The following is a 24,962-nucleotide window of genomic DNA, read 5'->3' as shown; positions in this document are numbered from 1 at the left end:
GCTGATCACACGGGCATGTGCAGCTGTGAGTACTCGTCCTGTCCCTCCTTGTCCTCTAGGTGGGGCTCTACGTCATCAGCGTCCAGCTGCAGGAGCACAGGTCAAAGGTCAGCGCTGCAAACATCATTCTAACCAAACACAACGCTAAAGATTCAAATCATTCTGACGACGACGTCACCACGATGACATCACCACGATGACATCATCACTCTGACATCATCATTCTGACATCATCATCAGGATGACATCATCACGATGACATCATCACGATGACATCATCACGATGACATCACCACGATGACATCATCATTCTGACATCATCATCAGGATGACATCTTCACGATGACATCATCACGATGACATCATCACGATGACATCATCACCACGATGACATCATCAGGATGACATTATCACGATGACATCATCACGATGACATCATCACCACGATGACATCATCACCACGATGACATCATCAGGATGACATCATCACGATGACATCATCACAATGACATCATCATTCTGACATCATCACGATGACATCATCACCACGATGACATCATCATTCTGACATCATCATTCTGACATCATCAGGATGACATCATCACTCTGACATCATCACGATGACATCATCACTCTGACATCATCACCACGATGACATCATCAGGATGACATCATCACCACGATGACATCATCACGATGACATCATCACCACGATGACATCATCATTCTGACATCATTATTCTGACATCATCATTCTGACATCATCACTCTGACATCATCACTCTGACATAATCATTCTGACATCATCACGATGACATCATCATCACGATGACATCATCAGACTCACACTCTGCAGCTCTCTGCAGCTGAAGACTCTCGGCAGCAGCAACATCCTCACAGGGATCGTCAACAACAACATGAACGGGAACGCTAACGCCGCCGCTGTCGCCATGACGACCCACAGGAGAGACAGACAGGTGAGCTGGACCACAGTGAACAGGTGCATCCTCAGTGTCCTCACCTGTGAGACAGGTGAGACAGAGACAGAGACAGGTGATGACAGACAGGTGAGACAGCGACAGGTGAGACAGCGACAGGTGAAACACAGACAGGTGAGACAGAGACAGGTGAGACAAGTGAGACAGCGACAGGTGTAACACAGACAGGTGAGACAGGTGATGACAGACAGGTGTGACAGCGACAGGTGAGACAGAGACAGGTGAGACAAGTGAGACAGCGACAGGTGTAACACAGACAGGTGATGACAGACAGGTGAGACAGGTGATGACAGACAGGTGTGACAGCGACAGGTGAGACAGAGACAGGTGATGACAGACAGGTGAGACAACGACAGGTGAGACAGAGACAGGTGAGACAGGTGATGACAGACAGGTGAGACAGCGACAGGTGAGACAGCGACAGGTGAGACAGAGACAGGTGATGACAGACAGGTGAGACAGCGACAGGTGAGACAGAGACAGGTGAGACAGGTGATGACAGACAGGTGAGACAGCGACAGGTGAGACAGAGACAGGTGATGACAGACAGGTGAGACAGGTGAGACAGCGACAGGTGAGACAGAGACAGGTGATGACAGACAGGTGAGACAGCGACAGGTGATGACAGACAGGTGAGACAGGTGATGACAGACAGGTGAGACAGCAGTGGTTGTGAGGGGGCGGGGCTAACCTTGCGTACGTAGGCGTGGTCAGGGTGATATTTAGGAGGCATGAGCAGCAGCACCAGTCTCTCTGTGAGCTGGATGCCGTTCAGTGACATCACTCCCATGTACAGGAAGATACCAAAGAGCACGGCGAGGGGGATCTGACGGAGGACGTCCCCGATGACGATGGACAGACCTGAGGGGGCGGAGTCAGGAACCGCGTCAGGCCACAGCGTGACAAGTCTTCTCCTGGACAAAAGGGGGCGGAGTCTTACCGACTAACAGAGCCACGATGAAGCCCGTCACTCGCTGCTCCTTCACTTCCTGGATGCGGGGTTTGTCGCCGGGGGCGACGGCTTTGCTCATGACGGTCAGAGCGTTGGTGTGAGTGACCGAGCGAACGGTGGCGGCCGACAGCCACGGCAGGCCGAACAGAGCCGAGACTCCGCCCACCATCACGATGATCAGCAGGTCCAGGTGGAAGCCGCCGCCCTTCAGAAGCTTCCTCTCCTTCTTACTGACAATCAGCCTGAAGGACAATATGTGATGATGTCATCGCTGTGATGATGTCATCGCTGTGATGATGTCATCACTGCTATGACATCACAGGAAGAAGAAGAAGAAGAAGAGGAGGAGGATGTTTACGCTGTGATCTGTGACTCCATGAAGATGAGGATAAAAACCAAGATGGCGGGCAGGACGCTGGCGACCATCATCCACACAGGGAAGAGACCGTCTGAACCCAGAGGAGAAATCAGCCAATCACGTTTGTCTGGACTGGACACGGAGAAGCCACTGGGCACGCTCAGCTTCTGTTGACACACAACAGAGGTCAGAGGTCACTGTGGAGGTCAGAGGTCACTGTGGAGGTCAGAGGTCAGTGTGGAGGTCACTGTGGAGGTCAGAGGTCACTGTGGAGGTCACATGTCAATGTGGAGGTCAGAGGTCAGTGTGGAGGTCAGAGGTCACTGTGGAGATCACAGGTCACTATGGAGGTCAGAGGTCACTGTGGAGGTCAGAGGTCAGTGTGGAGGTCAGAGGTCACTATGGAGATCACAGGTCACTATGGAGATCACAGGTCACTATGGAGGTCAGAGGTCACTGTGGAGGTCACAGGTCAGTGTGGAGGTCACAGGTCACTATGGAGGTCAGAGGTCACTGTGGAGGTCACAGGTCACTATGGAGGTCACAGGTCACTGTGGAGGTCACAGGTCAGTGTGGAGGTCACAGGTCAGTGTGGAGGCCAGAGGTCAGTGTGGAGGTAAGAGGTCACTGTGGAGGTCAGTGGTCAGTGTGGAGGTCAGAGGTCACTGTGGAGGTCACAGGTCAGTGTGGAGGTCACAGGTCACTGTGGAGGTCAGAGGTCACTGTGGAGGTCAGAGGTCACTGTGGAGGTCAGAGGTCAGCGTCTCACCTGAGTGTAGGTGTCGTCCACACTGTTGTCCACTAAGACCATGATCAGGATCGCTATGGGAACGCCGAAGTCTCCGATGATCCGACGCAGCTGAGGACGGAGACGCCACACAGTCAGAGTACACAGTGTGTGTACTTATACTTGTGTGTGTGTGTACTCTGTGTACTCTTGTGTGTGTACTCTGTGTACTTGTACTGACCGTGCCGGGGAAGAAGCAGCTGTTCTTGAACTTTCGGAGGTAAACGGCGATGAAGAAGGTTCCTGACATGAGAACCAATGAGAGCAGAGCAGTGTTGGGTTCTCCAACAACTTTCCCAGAATTCACTGCAACACTGCTGATGTTGCAAGAGGACGTGTTGTTTCCATGGTAACAGTTCTGGAGAGGATGCTCCTGAAAGATCTAGAGACGACCAACATGTGTTGAGAAGAACCTTTGACCTGACTCTGCTGCTGTTGACCTTTGACCTTTGACCTTTGACCTTACCTTGACCAGTTTAGCGAAGGTCTCATAAATGAAGATGAGGGAAATGAGGAAGGAGAAGATCTCCTGAGTGAAGCGGGAGACGAAGCGGACGAGGATGCTTCCTTCAAAGGCCACAGTGAGGAGGACGATGAAGATCAACCAGAACCCGATCCACACTCGACCGGTCAGGTACTCGATCTCACCGACCTTACAGAACTACAGAGACAAGACCAGGTTTGACCTCAAGTCACTGAGATACAAACATCTCCAAACATCTCCAAACATCTGAGCTCACAGTGTAGAAGGCCTCCTCAAACACCAGCAGTGGTCCAGAGAAGCCAATCACCAGCAGAGGTTGAGCACCCAGAACACTGAAGACCAGGCCCTGAATCGCCGTGGCAACGATCAGCTCCGACACACCGATCAGACCCTCGGTTTTCTCACCTGTGGTCACAGCAGCAGCATTTTCAGAGGTCTTCAGAGGTTCTCAGAGGTCCTCAGAGGTCTTCAGGGACATGGTCTTACCTAAAAGTCCTCCAAAGGTGATGGCAGGAGACAGCGCGGCGAAGTAGATGAAGATGATGGCGGCCATGCACTGAGCGTTGAGGGCGTCTCTGAGGTCACTGACGTACTGAGGGTAACGTCCTCTCACGTCTTGGATCAGACCTCCAAACAGACGACCAGAACGTCTCAGAGGTTCGTCCACAGCTTTGGACGGAACCAGAGAACCTGTGAGACGACACCGAGCTCAGTGATCTAAGACAGGAAGTGACATCATAACCAGCAGCAGGTGACCACCCACCGTCCTGAGGACCACCGCCGACCTTCTCCTGAACTTTCTCGCTCTGCTCCTCCTCTTCCTCCCTCTTCCGTAAAATTTCCCGTTGGAACCGAGCGACCGAGCGCAGCAGCTGCTCCGCGTCCACCTCCGAGGGCGGGAGGACGATGCTGCGGTCCAGGAAGCGGTTGATGGCGGTCAGAAGGTCCTGGCGGTCGTCGGCCTGGTACGCCGCCTCGTGGAAGTTCTGTGGAAGCAAAGGACGAGACATTGAAACGCTTAGGAACAAAATGGCCGACGGTGTCGTGTCTGTGGAGACACACCTTGTCTGACATGAGCGTGGAGATGGAGCGTCCAATCTGGTGGTAGTCGATGTTGGTGGTGGGCGGGCCCAGGAGCAGGAAGAGGAACCTTACAGGGACGGGGACCTCCAGGACGGACTCCAGAAGAACCGCCTCCTGCAGCCGCACAAACGCCACCGACGGCTGCTCCAGGAAGTCCACGCTGCCTGAAGACAGAGGGACACAGTGACACCTGCTGGTCTACAGACACATGATGATGATGATGATGATGATGATGATGCGTACCCACGAGGACCACGGTGGCCTCGGCCTGCTCAGGGATCTTCTCCATCAGCTTCACTTCATGTTTGTGTCTGCCGTGAAACAGGGGCGGGGCTTCTTTCTGCACACAAGACAAAACAGAGTCAGAAACTACCTGGACCTGGACCTGGACCTGGACCTGGACCTGGACCTGGACCAGGACCTGGACCTGGACCTGGACCTGGACCAGGACCTGGACCTGGACCTGGACCAGGACCTGGACCTGGACCTGGACCTGGACCTGGACCTGGACCTGGACCTGGACCTGGACCAGTGTGTGTCTGTGTTGTACCTTCTTCCTGTCCGTGGCTGCCTCTCTGTGATTGGCCTGAGCTTTAGAGAGCTCTGATTGGCTGCTGTGCCTGTCAATCACAGCAGCTGAGATGTTCCTGCTGAACCAGCTGTGATCTTTCTCATCACTGGGATGGCTGAGGACACACCAGGGACAGGTGTGAGACATGAGAGACAGGTGTGAGACATGAGGGCCATGAGGGACATGTGAGACATGAGAGACAGGTGAGCCATGAGGGACATGTGAGACATGAGGGACATGTGTGAGACATGAGGGACATGTGAGACATGAGAGACATGTGTGAGACATGAGGGACATGTGAGACATGAGGGACATGTGTGAGACATGAGGGACATGTGAGACATGAGAGACATGTGTGAGACAGGTGCGAGACATGAGAGACATGAGGGACATGTGAGACATGTGAGACACGAGGGACATGTGAGACATGAGAGACATGTGTGAGACATGAGGGACATGTGAGACATGAGAGACATGTGAGACATGAGAGACATGTGTGAGACAGGTGCGAGACATGAGAGACATGAGGGACATGTGAGACATGAGAGACATATGTGAGACATGTGTGAGACATGTGAGACATGAGGGACATGTGAGACATGAGAGACATGTGTGAGACAGGTGCGAGACATGAGGGACATGTGAGACATGTGAGACATGAGAGACATATGTGAGACATGTGAGACATGAGAGACATGTGTGAGACATGTGAGACATGAGAGACATGTGAGACATGAGAGACATGTGTGAGACATGTGAGACATGTGAGACATGAGAGACATGTGAGACATGAGAGACATGTGAGACATGTGAGACATGAGAGACATGTGTGACATGTGTGACATGAGAGACATGAGACAGATGTTGGACAGATGTTGGACAGATGTTGGACAGATGTTGGACAGACCTGTGTCTCAGCATCAGAGCTCTCAGGACATGAGAGACATGAGGGACATGTGAGACATGTGAGACACGAGGGACATGTGAGACATGAGAGACATGTGTGAGACATGAGGGACATGTGAGACATGAGAGACATGTGAGACATGAGAGACATGTGTGAGACAGGTGCGAGACATGAGAGACATATGAGGGACATGTGAGACATGAGAGACATATGTGAGACATGTGTGAGACATGTGAGACATGAGGGACATGTGAGACATGAGAGACATGTGTGAGACAGGTGCGAGACATGAGGGACATGTGAGACATGTGAGACATGAGAGACATATGTGAGACATGTGAGACATGAGAGACATGTGTGAGACATGTGAGACATGAGAGACATGTGAGACATGAGAGACATGTTTGAGACATGTGAGACATGTGAGACATGAGAGACATGTGAGACATGTGAGACATGAGAGACATGTGAGACATGTGTGACATGTGTGACATGAGAGACATGAGACAGATGTTGGACAGATGTTGGACAGATGTTGGACAGACCTGTGTCTCAGCATCAGAGCTCTCAGGACTTTGTCTCTGTCCTGGTCTTTGATCTGGTCTGAAATCACCAGCTGATCGACCACATGATCTGAGATCCCTGCAAGAGTCGTCTGCTTCAGGTCCAGAAGCACCGCCCCTAAACACACACACTGATGATGTCACAGCTGAAGCACCGCCCCTAAACACACACACTGATGATGTCACAGCTGAAGCACCGCCCCTAAACACACACACTGATGATGTCACAGCTGAAGCACGGCCCCTAAACACACACACTGATGATGTAACAGCTGAAGCACCGCCCCTAAACACACACACTGATGATGTCACAGCTGAAGCACCGCCCCCCTAAACACACACACTGATGATGTCACAGCTGAAGCACCGCCCCTAAACACACACGCCGTGACGTCACAGCGTGATGATGTCACGGCGTGATGATGTCACAGCGTGATGACGTCACACACTGACCGTGAGCGATGGTCCTCCTCAGCTCGAGCAGCGAGCGGAAACAGAGTGATGCGATGTGTGGGCGGCTCCAGCGTTTAGACTCCGCCTCCACGTCCTCCTCAAACTTTATCCATCGAGCTGTTTCCCGCCACTGGAGCTCCTCGTTCCTGTCAATCATCAGCTCGTTCAGCTCCACGAAGACCTGAGGAGGACATGAGGACATGAGAGGACATGAGAGGACATGAGGAGGACATGAGGAAAATGAGGAGGACATGAGGAAAATGAGGAGGACATGAGGAAATGAGGACATGAGGAGGACATGAGGAGGACATGAGGAGGACATGAGGAGGACATGAGAAAATGAGGAGGACATGAGGAGGACATGACAAAATGAGGAGGACATGACAAAATGAGGAGGACATGAGAGGACATGAGAAAATGAGGAGGACATGAGAAAATGAGGAGGACATGAGGAGGACATGAGGAAAATGAGGAGGACATGAGAAAATGAGGAGGACATGAGAAAATGAGGAGGACATGAGAAAATGAGGAGGACATGAGGAGGACATGAGGAAAATGAGGAGGACATGAGAAAATGAGGAGGACATGAGAAAATGAGGACATGAGATGACATGAGAAAATGAGGAGGACATGAGAAAATGAGGAGGACATGAGGACATGAGGAGGACATGAGAGGACATAAGATGACATGAGAGGACATGAGGAGGACATGAGAGGACATGAGAAAATGAGGACATGAGAAAATGAGGAGGACATGAGATGACATGAGAAAATGAGGAGGACATGAGATGACGAGAAAATGAGGAGGACATGAGAGGACATGAGAGGACATAAGAGGACATGAGGAGGACATGAGGACATGAGGACATGAGAGGACATGAGAAAATGAGGAGGACATGAGGAGAACATGAGAGGACATGAGGAGGACATGAGAGGACATGAGAGGACATGAGAACATGTGAGGACATGAGGAGGACATGAGAAAATGAGGAGGACATGAGAAAAAAAGGACAGGTTAACAGATTAAAAAATCAAATTCAACACAGGTTCAAACTGGATGAAAAGTTAGTTATTATTAAAGGTTAGTTATTATTAGTTATTATTAAAGGTTAGTTATTATTAAAGGTTAGTTATTGTTAAAGGTTAGTTATTGTTAAAGGTTAGTTATTATTAAAGGTTAGTTATTATTAAAGGTTAGTTATTGTTAAAGGTTAGTTATTCTTAAAGGTTAGTTATTCTTAAAGGTTAGTTATTATTAAAGGTTAGTTATTATTAAAGGTTAGTTATTATAAACACGGTGAACTTCACGGTTACTGCAGTTTAACTCAACTCAGACTAAAGAAGAACTAACCATTCCTAACCAGCTGAACCAGGACTAGTTAGTAAAGAGAGTAAAAACCTTGTGTCGACTCTTCAGATCCAGACCAAACATCCTGAAAACCAGAGGAGACTGAAGTCTGAGGGACTACTACATCCTCTTTAACTTCACCTGTCTCACCTGTCTCTGTCTCACCTGTCTCACCTGTCTCACCTGTCTCTGTCTCACCTGTCTCACCTGTCTCACCTGTCTCCCTGTGTGGTCGATCCTCTCTCTGTGATTAAACCAGAATCACTAAAACCTCCTGGATTAACGAGCTCATCATGGTCTTTTGTCCTCTCGTCTCGTCTCGTCCTCTCATGAACTTTGTCCTCGTTTTTTTTGTCCTCGAGTTTCAGGTGAGAGTCCATCGTGTGAAGCTGAGCAGCTGATGACGTGAGAGCTAGCTTAGCATACAGAGGGGAAATTGTTAGCATAGCTTAGCATTAAGAATGACATAGAGGAAACTGTTAGCATAGCTTAGCATATGACTGGACACACGGGGGACACTGTTAGCTTAGGTTAGCATTAAGATTGGATGCAGAGGGGAATATGTTAGCATAGCTTAGCATCAAGGCTGGACATGGAAGGGAAACAGTTAGCATAGCTTAGCATGAAGACTGAGTATGGCAGGGTACCTTTAGCCTAGCTTAGCATGTAGACTTATCAAAGAGGGCAAACAGAAGACACGTCAGCCACTGTCCCCGCCTCCAAAGTCAACAAACAAACACATATAGAGGGCGGGGCTTATCATACATCTGTGCTCAGGATGTGAGACGTCACTGATGATGTCACCACAACAACAACAACAACAACAACACCAACAACAACAATGACCTCATGAGGAGTTCGGTCCAGCTCAGTCCGATCACTGGACTCATTCCTGCTCACGTATATGATTGGTCCTCTGGAGCTCCGCCTCATCAGGTGACGCCGCACACCTGGGACATCCTCCAGTCTGTGACCTGAGGGGAGGGGCATGCAAATGAGGTCAGAGGTGACCTCACAGCACAAAACTACACAAATCAGAGGTCACAGCAGAGGTCAGAGGTCACAGCAGAGGTCACAGCAGAGGTCAGAGGTCACAGCAGAGGTCAGAACAGAGGTCCCAGGTCACAGCAGAGGTCCGAGCAGAAGTCACAGCAGAGGTCAGAGGTCACAGCAGAGGTCAGAGGTCACAGCAAAGGTCAGAGGTCACAGCAGAGTTCAGAGCAGAGGTCACAGGTCACAGCAGAGGTCACAGCAGAGGTCACAGCAGAGGTCAGAGGTCACAGGTCACTGACTCTTGATGTCGTCCAGGTCGACTGATGTCAGTGCTTTGACCTCGTCGTCATCGGCGACGCCCATCAGGACAGAGTCAGGTGAGAGGCCGTTGTGATTGGTTGGCGAGGTGGGTGTGTCACTGTGAGGGGGAGGAGTCATACGTTAATGTGGACTGAACAGGAATGATGATGTCATCAAACCTGTCAGCTGGTTACCTGGAGGGCGTGGTCACTGGGCCCGCCCCCTCCTGGTCTTCTTCTATGGTGGTGGCAGAGCTGGGGGCGGAGCTGGGGGCGGAGCCTCTCCTCCTCCTGCCGTCAGTGGGAGGTTTGGACAGAGTTTGATGGACGTGAAGAGACGAGTGACGATGATCTACAGCAGAGACACGAGGTGACCACACGAGGCAGCAGAGGGGGAGTGGCTTATCAACACTGAGTAAAGACCAGATCACGTGACGTAAAGACGAGATTCACGTGACGTAGATAAAGTGGAACTAAGAAGTGAACTGAAGTGGACTGAAATGGACTAAAGTGGACTAAAGTGGACTGAAATGGACTAAAGTGGACTAAAGTGGACTAAAGTGGACTGAAGTGAACTGAAGTGGACTGAAGTGAACTGAAGTGGACTGAAGTGAACTGAAATGGACTAAAGTGGACTAAAGTGGACTGAAATGGACTAAAGTGGACTAAAGTGGACTGAAATGGACTAAAGTGGACTAAAGTGGACTAAAGTGGACTGAAATGGACTAAAGTGGACTAAAGTGGACTGAAGTGAACTGAAGTGGACTAAAGTGAACTAAAGTGAACTGAAGTGGACTGAAGAGAACTAAAGTGGACTGAAGTGGACTAAAGTGAACTAAAGTGGACTGAAGAGAACTAAAGTGGACTGAAGTGGACTAAAGTGAAATAAAGTGGACTGAAGTGGACTGAAGAGAACTAAAGTGGACTGAAGTGGACTGAAGTGGACTGAAGTGGACTGAAGTGAACTAAAGTGGACTGAAGTGGACTGAAGTGAACTAAAGTGGACTGAAGTAAACTAAAGTGGACTGAAGTGAACTAAAGTGGACTGAAGTGGACTGAAGTGGACTGAGCAGAACCTGGTCTCACCTTCATAGTCCTGCTCGTCGTAGATTCTCTGCGTCTCGTGACGACTGAACGGCGTCGTGAGAATCTGCTGAAAACACGTGACGTCGAAGGCTTCGTTCAGATCCTCCTCTTCCTCATCGTCACCATGACGACGCAGGGCAGGAGGCGGAGCCACAGGAGGCGGAGCCACAGGAGGCGGAGCCACAGGCTGCAGAGTGAGAGTAATCTGATTACTGTACTCTGATCACATGACTGTTCCCATGGAAACCAGGTGAATATTGATGGACTCACCACAGACATGACTCACAGAGGTCACAGAGGTCACACAGAGGTCAGGTGACTTCAGGGTTCAAAGGTCAGAGGTGAGTTCAGGCAGCAGGAGCTTCAGGTCAAAGGTCAGGAGAGAGAGAGAGATTATTTATGTGTGTGTGAGAACAAACAACTGATCATTGTTTTCTCATCTTAGCTCCGCCTCCTCCAGCAGGGGGGCGGGGCTTCCTGTGTGTGGTGACAGTGACAGAGAGGAGTTCACTGTGTGTGTGTGTGTGTGTGTGTGTGTGTGTGTGTGTGTGTGTGTGTGTGTGTGTGTGTGTGGCAGGACCACTCATCTCCATGGAGACCAAAACCTGGTCCTAATGAAGCAGAACCACATTCTGAGGAACTGGTTCAGTCCAGAACAAATGAATGGAAGTGTGAGTGTTCTCAGGTGTCCTGTGTGTGTGTGTGTGTGTGTGTGTGTGTGTGTGTCCACAGCCCTGAATGAGACACATTATGATGCAGAGACTGAAACCAACAGAAAGTCCAGAAACCTGAGGGAAGCTGAAGGTCACCATGGCAACCACACACACACACACACACACACACACACACACACACACACACACACAGCTTCACTGCAGTGACACACAGTGACCACATGAGGCAGCAGTAAAACTCCTGGACTTTGATGTAAGAGTGATTTACTGTGGCGGCCATGTTGTTAGCCATGTTGTTAGGCATGTTAGCCATGTTGTTAGCATGTTAGTCATGTTGTTAGCCTTGTTAGCCATGTAGCATGAGTCTGGAGTAGTCATGTGTCACTTTTAGTCGTAGCAGTACACACTTGTACTCACGCTGGTACTAATACTTCCACTTATACTTTAATACTACAGCTAATACTGAGAGTAAAGTGAAGACGTTTCATTGAGAAGAAAAAACACTTTGACCTGATTTTAAACATTTATAAACTCATTCTGACTTGATCTTAAAGAGATAAACACACACACACACACACGCACGTACGCATGCACGCGCGCACACACACGCACACACACACACACATTGTCTCTACCTTCATGAAGAAGTTTATTCTCCATCATGTTCTCTGTAATCGACTGATCAGGCCTTTACTGCTCAGTGTGTGTGTGTCCTCACCTGATCAGTGTGTGTGTGTCCTCATCTGGTCAGTGTGTGTGTGTGTGTCCTCACCTGGTCAGTGTGTGTGTGTGTGTCCTCACCTGGTCAGTGTGTGTGTGTCCTCATCTGGTCAGTGTGTGTGTGTGTGTCCTCACCTGGTCAGTGTGTGTGTGTGTGTCCTCACCTGGTCAGTGTGTGTGTGTGTGTGTCCTCACCTGGTCAGTGTGTGTGTGTTGGTTCTTCAGCAGAAACAGAATCTCAGTTTGCAGCTGATTTTATATCAGCTCAGTGTGTGTGTGTGACCATAATTTCCCATAATCCTTTGTTTATGTGTGTGTTTAATATTAATGTATGAGTATGTAAAGGTGTGTGTTGATCGGTGTGTGTGTGTATCTGTTGTGTGTGTGTGTGTGTGTGTAGCAGCTGATTCTTGTTTACGTTGTCTCTTGTGTTTGTTGTCATCACTGAGCTTTTGTTCTGAAATGTTCACTAAACAACAGGAAGTGGATCTGTGACATCATCTAGCCTGAGAACCTGTGTGTGTGAGAGTGTGTCTGTGTGTGTGAGAGAGTGTGTCTGTGTGTGTGTGTCTGTGTGTGTGTGAGAGAGTGTGTCTGTGTGTTTGTGTGTGTGTGTATGTGTGTGTGAGAGAGAGTGTGTGTGTGTGAGATGACAAAGGGACAGTCTGACAGGACAGTCTTTATTTTAAGACATTTTTGGACACTGAAGACGTGTGTGTGTGTGTGTGTGTGTGTGTGTTTCATCCTCTGGGAACAAAGACAACAGTAACATATGAGGACAGATGTCTCAGAGTGTGTCCTCAGAGACCAACAGTTAGTCCTCTGTCTCCTCTGTCGTCTCCTTCGTCTCCTCCTCCCTCCTCCTCTTCCTCACCTCCTTCAGTCCCTCCCTGATCTGGTCCACAGAGTCCTGGTCCCTGACTCTCTGAGCCAGACTCAGAGCCTCATGGTACAAGAGGACAGCATCGTCCAGCCGTCCTGGACAGACAAAAGGACGAAGACAGAGCTGTGTGACCTCTGTGTGTGACCTCTGTGTGACCTCTGTGTGTGACCTCTGTGTGTGACCTCTGTGTGACCTCTGTGTGACCTCTGTGTGTGACCTCTGACCTTCAGGACTGACCTGTGTGCAGCAGGATTCCCGCCATGTTTCCCAGCAGGACGTGATGGTCCGGGTGTCCAGACGAGCGACTCAGGTCCACGGCCTTCTGGACCAGAACCAGAGCGTCGTCATGGCAACCCCGTAAATCCAAGATGGTCGCCAGGTCGCTCATCAACACCAGCGTCTGAGAAGACATCATGTGATGACATCATCACTCTCTCAGTGGGCGTGTCCCTGTCTCAGTGGGCGTGTCTCTGTCAGTGGGCGTGTCAGTACATGTGGGTGTGTCTCTGTCAGTGGGCGTGTCTGTGCCTGTGGGCGTGTCTCTGTCAGTGGGTGTGTCTGTCAGTGGGCGTGTCTGTACCTGTGGGTGTGTCTCTCCCTGCTCCTGGCTGCAGATCTTCAGTGCCGTCTCATAGTCCTCTGTCGCCTCCTTCAGGTGAAGTTTTGACGCTCGGTATCGAGCGCGTGAGTCCAGACACAGACCAAGGAGGAGGCGTGTCTCTTTCCTCAGAGACTCCTCCTCCTCTGCACAACGACATCACAGTGAATGATGTAAATGAGGTGAAGATGATGATGTCATGATGATGTCATAACTCTGACCTGAGCTCTGCTCTGACGTCATGTATTTCTCAAGTTTCTTCTCCAGAGACTCCGTACAGAACCTGAAGCCATGTTCAGCAAGCTCCGCCCTCAAACAACAAACAAACCAATCAACTCACTGACAGGAAGCTGTCAGGGGGCGTCGCATGTAGCTGAGGCTCCACCTCCTTCTTACTTGTTCTGTTCAGCGTAGATTGTGGTGAGTTTGAGAGAAATCTCGATGACAGCGTTATCGTCCTGGACACAGACAGGAAGTCAGCGAGGACAGACAGGAAGTCAGCGAGGACACAGACAGGAAGTCAGCAAGGACAAACAGGAAGTCAGCGAGGACACAGACAGGAAGTCAGCGAGATTAGACAGGAAGTCAGCGAGGACAGACAGGAAGTCAACGAGGACATACAGGATGTCAGCAAGGACAGACAGGAAGTCAGCGAGGACACAGACAGGAACTCAGCGAGTGAGCACACACACACACACACACACACACACACACACACACACACACACACACACACACACACACACACACACACACACACACACACACACACACACCAGTGGAGTTCCTCCTGACAACATGAAGCTCATCGTTGCTTTGAAAAGTTTCTCTGCCTGAAAAAACAAAGACAAACTTGTTACCATGGTAACAGGACATGCTCTGATCTGCGCTCTGATTGGTCAGGACTCACGTTGTCCAGCTGACCTTGCACATACGCCAGGTTCGCCATCTGAGGAAACACAGGGGGTGTGGTCAGGAGAGGTCAAGAGGTCAGGTCAAATAAGGTCAGTGTGAGGTCAGAGGTCAGTGTGAGGTCAGAGGTCAGGTGAGGTCAGTGTGAGGTCAGAGGTCAGTGTGAGGTGAGGTCAGAGGTCAAAGGTCACCAGGCTGTAGGTGTAGATGATGGCCTGCTTGTTGTTGCTGTGATGAGACAGAGTCACGGCCTGATGAAGGAAATCTGAGGCCGAGTCGAAGAGTCCACGATGAACACTGAGCTGTTCAAGAGATAGAGGTCAAAGGTCAGAGGGGAGGAGCTTAACTCTACTGTAGTATTACTGTAGTACTGATGAAGTACTGATGAAGTACCTTTGCCTTCTTCAAGAGCAGAATAATCTCATCTTCTTTCCTCTGAGCTTCATCACGATGATCTTCATCAGAACTGAAGAGAGAGAAGGCTACACACGCACGCACGCACGCACGCACACACACACACACACACACACACACACACACACACACACACACACACACACACACACACACACACACACACACACACACACACACACACACACACAGTAATAGTACACACATGTATGATGCACTAACAAAAAAACTAAACTCCTCCTTTAACTTACCCACAGCTGCCCACAGAGCTCCTCCTCTTCCTCCTCTTGCTCCTCCTCTTCCTCCTCTGGACTCATGTCTGTTCACTCCTGACCAGCAGGTGGAGTGTTTCTGTCTTTGAGTCACATGACGTTTTTATTTGAAACAAACAAACAAACAAACAATGATGAAGTGGACTGTTGATCAGACTGAGAAGAACTGCTGCTCTGATGATGATGATGACGTCATCATCACTGTGACGTCATCATCACATGTCCTCTTAACCCAGTGCAGGTGGTGGGAGAGAGGAGAAGGCTACCAAGCTAAGCTAAGCTAACATCTCTCCACAGTGATCTCACCGTTAGCTGTTAGCCGTTAGCTGTTAGCTCTGCTCTCAATTTGTTTGTGATGGTAATATAAATAAGTCCATACTGTGTTTATATGACAGAGGACTGTTGTAATAATAATTATATATATATATATAATTATATAATAATAATTAATAATAATAATCATAATTATATATATATATATTATATAACGACACGCTCTATTTGAACTTTTAGTGTTTATATCTTGTACATTTGTTTATTTATTATTATCTTTACTGTCACACACACACTTCAGTCTGAACTCATCAGTGTCCTGTGGCTCACGTGCACGATGTCATGTAGCGCACGAGTCTCCTCGTGCACGTGCCCGTCACGCACGTGTTGACCACGTGACTCGGACTCACCTGCGTGCAGCTGAGATCCGGATCAGTCCCGCGGCTGCAGACCTGAACCTGTTCAGGACGGAGCCGCACACACAGGAGGCCGCCATCTTGACTGTTTACACAGCGAGGAGCCGGATATGACGACACGTGTCAGTGTTCGCCTTCAGAATAAAAGTCACAGCAGCGGAAATGACGTGAAACAGCTTCGTCTTTATCTGTGAGGACTTTTATTCACTGCTGCACCAGGATGACATACATGGACCATATGAGTCCAGATCCTGGACCGCATGAGTCCAGATCCTGGACCACAGACACACTGAAGACAAGCGTTTATACAAGTTAACAGCTTCTAGTTTTCATTCAAAAGAGAAGAATGAGAGAGACCTCAACCAGTCCAGAACCACTGAGTCCAGAGTAGTACTCAGCTAGTACCACAGGTCGCGTTAGCAGCAGCATTAGCCTCAGGCAGCACTAACAGTTAGCAGTTAGCAGTTAGCAGTTAGCAGCAGCTGTTTCTGATGTGTGTGTCCATCTGTGAGGACACGTCCATCTGTGTGAGGACACGTCCATCTGTGAGGACACGTCCATCTGTCCGTCACAGATTTGTCATGATTACAAAGATCATTAGATCATCACAGATAAATAACTTTGTTATTAACAAACATGACTCATGATTTTCTCTGTTTGTCGTCAGTTGATTTTAGTAAACATTTACATCATCGCAGAGGAACAGACGAGAGTTCAGGTCTAAGTTCAGGTCTCAGGTCGTAATCTGAGCCTCGACCTTGTGCGACAGCGCCCCCTGCTGACTAACATGAACCCCTGCACTTTGAGCAGAGTCACAACGAGTGCTGGACGACGAGAGCGCCCTCTGCTGGACAGTGTGTGGTGAACCTCTTCAGGTGGTGCCTCAGGACCCCTTTGGTCTTGAAGGTCTTTCCGCAGCCACAGGCGTGAGGACGCTGCCCCGTGTGGTCGAGCTGGTGAGTGCGCAGCAGCGAGCTGGTGAAGAAGAAGTCCCCGCAGATGAAGCAGTAGTGGTTCTTCTCCCTGGTGTGTTTGGACCTCTGGTGACTCAGCAGTGACCCTGAGGTGATGAAGCTCTGACCACAGTCCCGGCAGCTGAACGGCCTCTCGCCCGTGTGGATCCTCTCGTGAGCTCTCCACGAGTTGTGGTAGGAGAAGGACTTGTGACAGTACGAGCACTGGTGCAGCTTCTCCTTGGTGTGGCTCAGCCGGTGCATCTTCAGGTAGTGAGCGATGGCGAAGCTCTTGCCGCAGTCGTCGCAGGCGAACGGCTTCTCGCCCACGTGGAACAGCGTGACGTGGGACTTCAGGTGCGACGACTGCGTGAACCTCTTGCCACAGGTGGTGCAGAGGAAGGGCCTCGCCCCGGTGTGGGTCACCATGTGAGCTTTGAGGTGAGGAGCCTGCGTGAAGCTCTTCCCACACACTGGGCACTTGTGAGGCTTCAGGCCGGTGTGGGTGCGGTCGTGCAGCTTCAGCCCCTGAAGGCTGGAGAAACACTTGCCACACTCGGTGCAGATGTAGGCCTTCAGGTTCTCGTGGGTTCTCTGGTGGGAGTGCAGGCCGCCCTGCAGTTTGAAGCCTTTGCCACAGGTGGCGCACTTGTACGGCTTCCTGTCGGAATGAGTGACCTGGTGGAGCTTCAGACTCTGAGGGTTGCTGAAGGTCTTCAGACACTTGGAGCAGGGCAGCGGCTGTTTGTTCTTGTGGGATCTGCAGTGGAACCTGAAGCCCTGGTACGAGACGAACATCTTGCCGCAGACCTGGCAGCGGTAGCTCTTCTCTCCGCTGTGAAGCTGCAGGTGATCGTTCAGCTCGTCCTGTTCGTTAAAGCCGTCGCCGCAGAACCAGCACTTGAAGGGTTTGGTCCCAGAATGCATCCTGTGGTGCGTCTTCCAGTCCCTCTTCAGGGCGAAGGACTTGTCGCAGTAGGAGCACTGGTAGACCTGGTCCCGGTCGTGGATCTGCTGGTGGGTGACCAGGCTCATCAGGGTCGGGTAGATCTTCCCACACCTCCAGCACTCGTTAGCTTTGAGTCCGTCGTGAATCCGTAGATGAGCGTCCAGATGAGACTCCTTATAAAAGCCTTTCAGACACCGGGGGCAGTAGAGCATCTTCCTGCCGTTGTTGGTCAGGTTCTGCCTCGGTCTGTGGCTGCAGAGCTGAGGGTGGTCGTCTGTTGGAGAGGTCAGAGGTCAAGTTATACTGACGACAGTTCAGAACCTAACCTATACAAAACCTGTTCAGAGTCTTACCCAGAGACAGGAAGTCCCGCCCCTCCAGCCACGCCCTGCAGTCGGTCAGAGTGACGGACAGCTTCTTCAGGACAGGAAACGACTGGATCTCCACGTCCTCGTCCGGCTCCGTCTTGATCTGGACGTCACCGAGTTCTTCGGCTGCGTCCTGGAACAGGAACACTGTTAGCACCCTAACAGCTAACTGGTTAGCATCCTAACAGCTAACTGGTTAGCATGGTTTGTGTCAGATCGACTGATTCGTCTGTTTGACGTGTTGTTGTTTGTTAGCTTGGTTCAGATCCATCGGAATCAGAACCGTGTTTTACCGTTAGCCACAGCACGCACATGTGTGTGTGTGTGTCACTTTAAGTCTGATCGGGGGCGTGGCTAATGCTAGGTGTCAGAGGTAAAGTGAGCAGAGACGATAACAGTGTTAGCATTGTTGTTAATATTCAAGTCATTCACCACAGACGCACAACGTTTCTCCACAGACGCACGTTTCATCACAGACACACAACATGTTTCACCACAGACACACAACGTTTCATCACAGACGCACAACGTTTCTCCACAAACGCACGTTTCATCACAGACACACAACACAACATAAAGTCATTGTTACATTGTTTCACAGACACGTGACGTCACCAAAGCTCAGGGTGAAACTGGCTGCCATTGGCCCACCTGTTTGGGGGCGGGGCTTAACGATTTGTTTAAATATTGTTTTCTCTAGAAAGTAATGGTGACGTGTTGTATGACGTCAGAGGGTTAGCGCAGTTGATGACTCAGTTTGTCAGACTGATGACGTCATTGATCAGCAGCCAATATGATCAATGACGCTTCATCAGTCCGTGCGAGGACGTAAGTGACGTCACGTTAGCGCCGCCGTGCGGAGCGTTTTACCGGGACATCGTCGTTCTTCATCCCGCGTCTGAGTGCAGGAAACACGGCTCGGTTCAGAGGTTCAGTCCCGCAGCTGCAGCGGAGAAGAGGCGCTGCACAGCACACACACTTCCGGGGGAAGGGTCAACGAGACCACGCCCCCTCTGCTTCCAAAAAACAGTGCGTTCCCCAGCGGAAAAACAAGGTACTGCAGATTAAATAATGTTTGAGTCACTTTGTAAAAAAACTAAAAACATGTGAACGTTCGAAACTTCGTGTGTATTATTGTGTCCATTTAAGAGTCTTAATGTGTATTATAGTGTGTATTATTACATTTGATGTGTATTATAGTATGTTAGTATGCATTATTGTGTATCATCATTATATTTAATGTGTATTATAGTATGCATTATCATGTATTATCGTTATATATATTATAAAATGTGTATTAAGTATGCGTTTGTGTGTATTATAGACCAACTAAACACCCTCAAACATGTTTTGCTACTTTGTTTCATGACGCACAAGCTCCACCCATTTTGTCTACAGTTTAAATTGGACTTCCCGTTTACACTGAGTGGTAACCACAGGCGCTGACAGCAGAGACATCACAGCTCGTTTTTCAGTGTGCAAACCTCTGACTGTCGTCATGACGACAAACTTCAAATAAAACAGTTGAACAGGAAAGTGATGGTGATCAGAAATGCTTTTATTTTGACAGTTCTTGTTGTTCCCTCAGTGAGGCAGCAGAGGGCGCAGTTACTTCATCCCTGAAACAGAAACATTTTATTCTTACACGTTTGTGATCATGTGACGTTGGATCATGTGACATCAGTTCTGGGATCAGATCAACGCTTCGGTCCATTTTTGTCACCGCACCACCGCGCTCAGAACACACTGCCTGGCGGGGGCGCTATAATTCGGCCTTCTGTTTACATCATCTCCCAACAAGTAACTCCGCCCACACAGCTGAAAACCCACCTCCTGACGTCACGGCGTCCTCCTCAGCTGCTCAGTGGCGACTCTGTCAGGACCAATCACAACGCAGCATTAGTGAAAAGGCGGAGCCTCAGCTGAACGACACAGATCTGACCCTGGATCAGAATACGCTTCAGTCCGGTTATGTCATGGCCCCGCCCATCTGTGATGGGAGGGGCTTCAGTCGGCCTTTTATTTCATCACTTCCAGGTAGAAGCAGAGTCGTGGCCCAATCCCAGAGTCTGAGGAGAACCTTCAGAAAACCAGGACTGGACCAGACTCTCACCGGAGGACTCACTGGGTCTCACCTGTCAATCACGTCCACAGTCCCACCTCTCACGGGGGGGGGGGGGGGCGTGTCTCACAGGTTCCTGAACATTAAATATTAAAGTTGTTAAAGCTGAAGAAATATTAAAGTTACTGTAAAAACGTAGTCACAAGAAACTGACCTTTGTAAACCATTCACTCTGCCACACCAAAGTCCTGCTCCTCTGCTGCCTCGTGTGGTCACGTTGTGTCACTGCAGTGACAGAGTTTACCTTTAAAATAAACAGTTTCACATCAACAAACTATCATTTCCTTCATCAATTCATCGACTATATCAGTTTTATGAGTTATTCAAATTATTCAGACCGATTAATCGATCATGAGTAGTCGATTCATTCAGTCACAGTTTCAGCCCCAATACAAAGAACAGCGTGTTAGATGCTAACAGTTAGCAGCAGTGATGTTTAACATAGAGTCTAAAACGTCACAAACACGCGATAACTGCGTCACTTAAATGAACAACAGTCGATTAACCGATAATAAAAGACACGTTTTAATTTACCCGAGGAAACTTCTCACAGGGATTCATTAAGTCCGTCTGTTGTCTTTTACGAACAGTCGGTGTAGCATGATGCTAACAGTCCGTGTAGCATGATGCTAACAGTCGGTGAAGCATGATGCTAACAGTCGGTGAAGCATGATGCTAACAGTCGGTGAAGCATGACGCCAACAGTCGGTGAAGCATGATGCTAACAGTCTGTTTAACAGCGTGACTCACCAGTGTTGTTTTCCCGCCAAACTCGTGGTCTCGCGCTTCACCTGCGGGTTAAAACAGAGTTGAAAAACAAAGCGTTTTCATGGAGAAATAAATAACAAAGTTAAATAAAGAGAAACGTTTTCTTCTTCTCTGACCTGAAGCTGCGTCTTCTCACTCCCGCCGTTTGTTTCATCTGACCGCAGCGTGGACGCGATCTCGTCTTATATCTCGCGAGAGTTGTTCTTCTGGTTTAACGACGGTTGGTGAGTCTCCAGCGTTACGGTGCATTAGCGCCACCTTCTGGTCCGGAGTGTCAGTAAGCCCTGATTAACACGTGATTAACACGTGATGACGTCATAACGGTGAATAATAACACAGCTGCCCAAGTATGCGAGTGTTACTCGACAAATACATGAATACACGAGTACAGCAGTACACAAATACAGGAGTACAGCAATTACTTCCTTGTTGTACTGTATACAATCGCTTAAGCCTCGTTAGCGCCACCTACTGTGTTGATAAATGAATATATGAAATACTTTGAATAAATGGATCTATGATATTATTTTCACTTCTTAAATACGTAACTTATTTTTATTAAAACATACAGTACCATGTGGGAAATATATATTACAGCAGTGTAATATGTATATATAACATATATATATACACACGTATATATATATATACACATATATATATACATAGCAACATTAGCTCGTTCAGCGCCATTAGCGTTAGCCTACAGTTGAACTGGAGCGGTCTGTTTATTAAAGGAAAAGAGCAGTGTACCTGTGTACCTGTGTACTGTGTACTGTGTACTGTGTACTGCGTATGTTTTTAAACTTTACATATGTATATATACACATATGTGTGTATATATACACACACACTGTGACTCATTCATATTCACAGATTTAATAAAGAAAAACAAAAAGATAAATAAACAATTTAATAGATTTTTGTCTTCAAACAAACAAACAAACAGACAGACAGACAGGTGTCAGTAAAGAGGCACGATGATGATGATGATGATGATGATGACGTCGACTCTACATGATCTAAAAAAATAAAAGTCCTTGTTTACGTCTCCATGGCAACACAAACACACACCAGCTCAGTCAGCGTCCATTTCCCGCTCAGCCAATCAGAGAGCAGCTAGCGTCGGTACACGCCGAACGCCACCAGGCTGATGAAGATGGTGACGCCCACCAGAGAGGCGGTTGCCGGCGCCGTGAAGAACTGTCGGTACTGGATCTGACAGTACCACAGCACCGACAGCATCAGAACCAGCAGCGGGACCATCAGACTGCCCACGTTCAGAGCCACCTGCACCTGGTCGCCGGGCCGAGGCCCCGCCCCCGCTCCGCCCACGCCGCCGCGCCCGGCGTGCTGCGAGATGTGACAGTGAAGGACGCAGTTATGAGCCAGGTTCAACGACGCCAACGTCTGACCGTCGTCCTGCAGCAGCTGACCCTGGTAGATCAACCGCACCTGCTGCTCCTGACCCGCAAAGTAGGTCCTGAAAGGTCAACAGGTCACAGGTCAAAGGTCAACAGGTCACAGGTCAATTATCAAAGGTCAACAGTCAATCATCACATATATAGTAGTAGTAATAGTACTACTGTAGTACCTTTTGATGTAGCCCACAGTGTCCTGTGGTTGGACTAAAGCAGCTTGACAGTAGTATTACAGTCATATATACATATATACATATACATATGTATAATAACTACTGTAATACTGCAGTACTACTACTGTAATACTGCAGTACTACTACTGTAATACTGCAGTAGTACTTACCGTTTGATGTAGCCCACAGTGTCCTGTGGTTGGACCTGAGCTGTTCTCTCTGTGTCGTTGAGAAACTTCAGTCTGACGACCATGTTCCTCTGAGACGATGAAGACTCTCCTCCTCTGGCTCCTCCCCCTGCCCCTCCCCCTCCTCTGCTCCTCCCCTCGTCCTCTCCTATCTCCTCCCCCTCCCCCCTCCTTCCACCATCCTCAGACTTCTCCTCGGAGGCGGAGTCAGCGTGGGCGTGGCCCACAGAAGTGAGTGGCGGCGGCGAAGAAGAAGAAGTGTCCGCAGCGTTTATGGAGGTGGGGGGCGTGTCCTGGTGGGTGGGAGTGGCCCTCAGTGAGGGGGCGGGGCCAGTCGCAGCAGCAGCAGTGAACAGGTGTTCTGGAGGTTCTGAGGTTCTTGTGGAGGTCCAGGCGAGCAGCAGAACCACCAGGAGCAGCAGAGCGCCAAAGAGCAGCGTCACCTCGTCACCGACGCCTTCGATCAGAGCCATCGCCCCCGGCAACGCACGTCACGCACCTGCATGCACACCAGGAGGCGGAGCTTAGCACAGGCACGTAACTGTTCGTATACAGTATATATTTTGCAGTACAACCAAAATATTCAACTTGTGCTGCCTCACTCACGCTAACCTAGCTAACCCTAACCTAACTAATCCTAACCCTTACTCACGCTAACCTAGCTAACCCTAACCTAACTAATCCTAAACTTACTCACGCTAACCTAGCTAACCCTCGCGCTGCGACACCTTTAGAGCCGACACAGGATATAATGTCATGTCATATGACTTAGCTTAATAGCTTAATGACCTAGCTTAAATCTTCCCTGCTTGGTCAGGGTTAACACGAACTAATACTGTAGCATAACTGTGTAGCACTGCAGTAATACTGTAGTATAACAGTGAAGTACTGCAGTGATACTGTAGCATAACTGTGTAGCACTGCAGTAATACTGTAGTATAACAGTGAAGTACTGCAGTGATACTGTAGCATAACTGTGTAGCACTGCAGTAATACTGTAGTATAACAGTGTAGCATTACAGTAACACTGTAGTATTACTGCATAGTATAGCAGTAACACTATAACTGTGTAGTATTGCAGTAGTACTGTAATATAACAATGTAGTATTGATGTAGTATACTTCTGTAGTACTGCAGTGACACTGTAGTATAACTATGTAGTACTGCAGTATAAGCGGTGTAGTATAACTGTTGTATTGCAGTATAAGCAGTGTAGTACTGCAGTAATACTGTAGTATAAACAGTGGAGTATAACAGTGTAGTACTGCAGTACTACTGTAGTACAAGCAGTGGAATATAGCAGTGTAGTACTGCAGTACTGCTGTAGTATAGCAGTGTAGTACTAATGTAGTATAGCAGTGTAGTACTACTGTAGTATAAGCAGTGCTAACAGTGACTTCGGTCCTGTTTTAAACTTTATTGTTCCATGTTTTCTTGACACTAATGTAAACGTGTTCTTCCGTGACGCAGCTCACCTTTAACCCGACTTTATCCCGGGTCAGGGTCCGGGTTAAACCCGTGTCTAGTTTGGCATGTGTCGCGTGTCCCGTGAATCTTTATCGATCTGATGATACGACAAACTGAACTAAGTGCTAGGTGCTAACAGCTAACAGCGTTCAAAGCCGGGCACGACGTCAGCGCGGCTACATGCTAACGGCTAACAGCGGAGTCAGAAGCAGATCAAAGAAAAACAATGAAACAAAGAAACAAACTCACGGTTCAGATGAGAAACATCACGGCGCGTTAGCCTGCAGCTAACAGGCTAATCTGCTCGCACACTTCCGGCTTCCGCTTCTTCTGCGGTCGTTTCAAAATAAAATAATATAATAAACTAACACTGCCCCCTGCTGGTGTGACGTCGGTTCTTTAGCCAATCAAGATGATCGATCACGGTGATGACGTCACCAGTGTACTGTAAATGTTTACATTCACAGGGTTTATTGATCAGTAAATATTTAAACATTTGAAGTTATATT

At 49.0% G+C, this 24,962-nt stretch overlaps 4 protein-coding genes across 4 annotated transcripts; all 4 read right to left on the bottom strand.

Annotated features, from left to right (window-relative positions):
• Positions 1-5: 5 nt before the first annotated feature.
• On the bottom strand, positions 6-9,494 carry slc4a2a (solute carrier family 4 member 2a; the record flags this gene model as incomplete). The annotated part of the gene is made up of 17 exons (XM_083907548.1): positions 6-86; positions 848-1,021; positions 1,690-1,859; positions 1,939-2,192; positions 2,309-2,475; positions 3,078-3,167; positions 3,277-3,477; positions 3,562-3,756; positions 3,836-3,984; positions 4,066-4,269; positions 4,358-4,565; positions 4,642-4,826; positions 4,906-5,002; positions 5,213-5,348; positions 6,686-6,821; positions 7,157-7,337; positions 9,351-9,494. The coding sequence occupies 17 exons, from the start codon at positions 9,492-9,494 to the stop codon at positions 6-8; spliced, it is 2,772 nt and encodes a 923-aa protein (XP_083763674.1).
• Positions 9,495-12,986: 3,492 nt separating this feature from the next.
• On the bottom strand, positions 12,987-16,152 carry ttc19 (tetratricopeptide repeat domain 19). Its single transcript, XM_083907742.1, has 11 exons — positions 16,039-16,152; positions 15,335-15,438; positions 15,063-15,151; positions 14,861-14,971; positions 14,668-14,706; positions 14,534-14,590; positions 14,154-14,215; positions 13,979-14,067; positions 13,740-13,903; positions 13,397-13,559; positions 12,987-13,254 (listed from the first exon to the last, which is right to left on the bottom strand). Exons 1-11 carry the CDS (start codon positions 16,122-16,124, stop codon positions 13,091-13,093), a joined length of 1,128 nt encoding a protein of 375 aa, XP_083763868.1. The 5' UTR covers positions 16,125-16,152; the 3' UTR covers positions 12,987-13,090.
• A 128-nt stretch (positions 16,153-16,280) lies between these two features.
• On the bottom strand, positions 16,281-19,272 carry LOC310942361 (uncharacterized protein). Its single transcript, XM_083907740.1, has 3 exons — positions 19,185-19,272; positions 18,300-18,447; positions 16,281-18,220 (listed from the first exon to the last, which is right to left on the bottom strand). Exons 1-3 carry the CDS (start codon positions 19,203-19,205, stop codon positions 16,857-16,859), a joined length of 1,533 nt encoding a protein of 510 aa, XP_083763866.1. The 5' UTR covers positions 19,206-19,272; the 3' UTR covers positions 16,281-16,856.
• A 2,839-nt stretch (positions 19,273-22,111) lies between these two features.
• tmub1 (transmembrane and ubiquitin-like domain containing 1) lies at positions 22,112-24,775 on the bottom strand. The gene is made up of 3 exons (XM_083907744.1): positions 24,703-24,775; positions 22,969-23,485; positions 22,112-22,687 (listed from the first exon to the last, which is right to left on the bottom strand). Exons 2-3 carry the CDS (start codon positions 23,457-23,459, stop codon positions 22,324-22,326), a joined length of 855 nt encoding a protein of 284 aa, XP_083763870.1. The 5' UTR covers positions 23,460-23,485; positions 24,703-24,775; the 3' UTR covers positions 22,112-22,323.
• Between the last annotated feature and the right edge of the window lie 187 nt (positions 24,776-24,962).

This window comes from Microchirus variegatus (genome assembly GCF_963457635.1).
Source record: "Microchirus variegatus genome assembly, chromosome: 21".
Taxonomy (NCBI): Eukaryota; Metazoa; Chordata; class Actinopteri; order Pleuronectiformes; family Soleidae; genus Microchirus; species Microchirus variegatus.
The sequence above is the reverse complement of the archived record's forward strand: the minus strand, read 5'-3'. Positions and strand labels throughout refer to the sequence as shown.

Excerpts from the sequence above, each read along its gene's own strand:
- ttc19 (XM_083907742.1), bottom strand. The coding sequence starts at position 16,124 with ATGGCGGCCTCCTGTGTGTGCGGCTCCGTCCTGAACAGGTTCAGGTCT. Across the intron at positions 14,972-15,062 it reads TGCTCTTGAAGAAGGCAAAG|CTCAGTGTTCATCGTGGACT; the intron begins GTACTTCATCAG and ends TCTCTTGAACAG. Across the intron at positions 14,591-14,667 it reads TGCAAGGTCAGCTGGACAAC|GCAGAGAAACTTTTCAAAGC; the intron begins GTGAGTCCTGAC and ends TTGTTTTTTCAG.
- LOC310942361 (XM_083907740.1), bottom strand. The coding sequence starts at position 19,205 with ATGAAGAACGACGATGTCCCG. Across the intron at positions 18,448-19,184 it reads TGAAGAACGACGATGTCCCG|GACGCAGCCGAAGAACTCGG; the intron begins GTAAAACGCTCC and ends TTCCTGTTCCAG. Across the intron at positions 18,221-18,299 it reads GCGGGACTTCCTGTCTCTGG|ACGACCACCCTCAGCTCTGC; the intron begins GTAAGACTCTGA and ends CCTCTCCAACAG.
- tmub1 (XM_083907744.1), bottom strand. The coding sequence starts at position 23,459 with ATGGCTCTGATCGAAGGCGTCGGTGACGAGGTGACGCTGCTCTTTGGC. Across the intron at positions 22,688-22,968 it reads ACTGTGGGCTACATCAAACG|GACCTACTTTGCGGGTCAGG; the intron begins GTAAGTACTACT and ends TTGACCTTTCAG.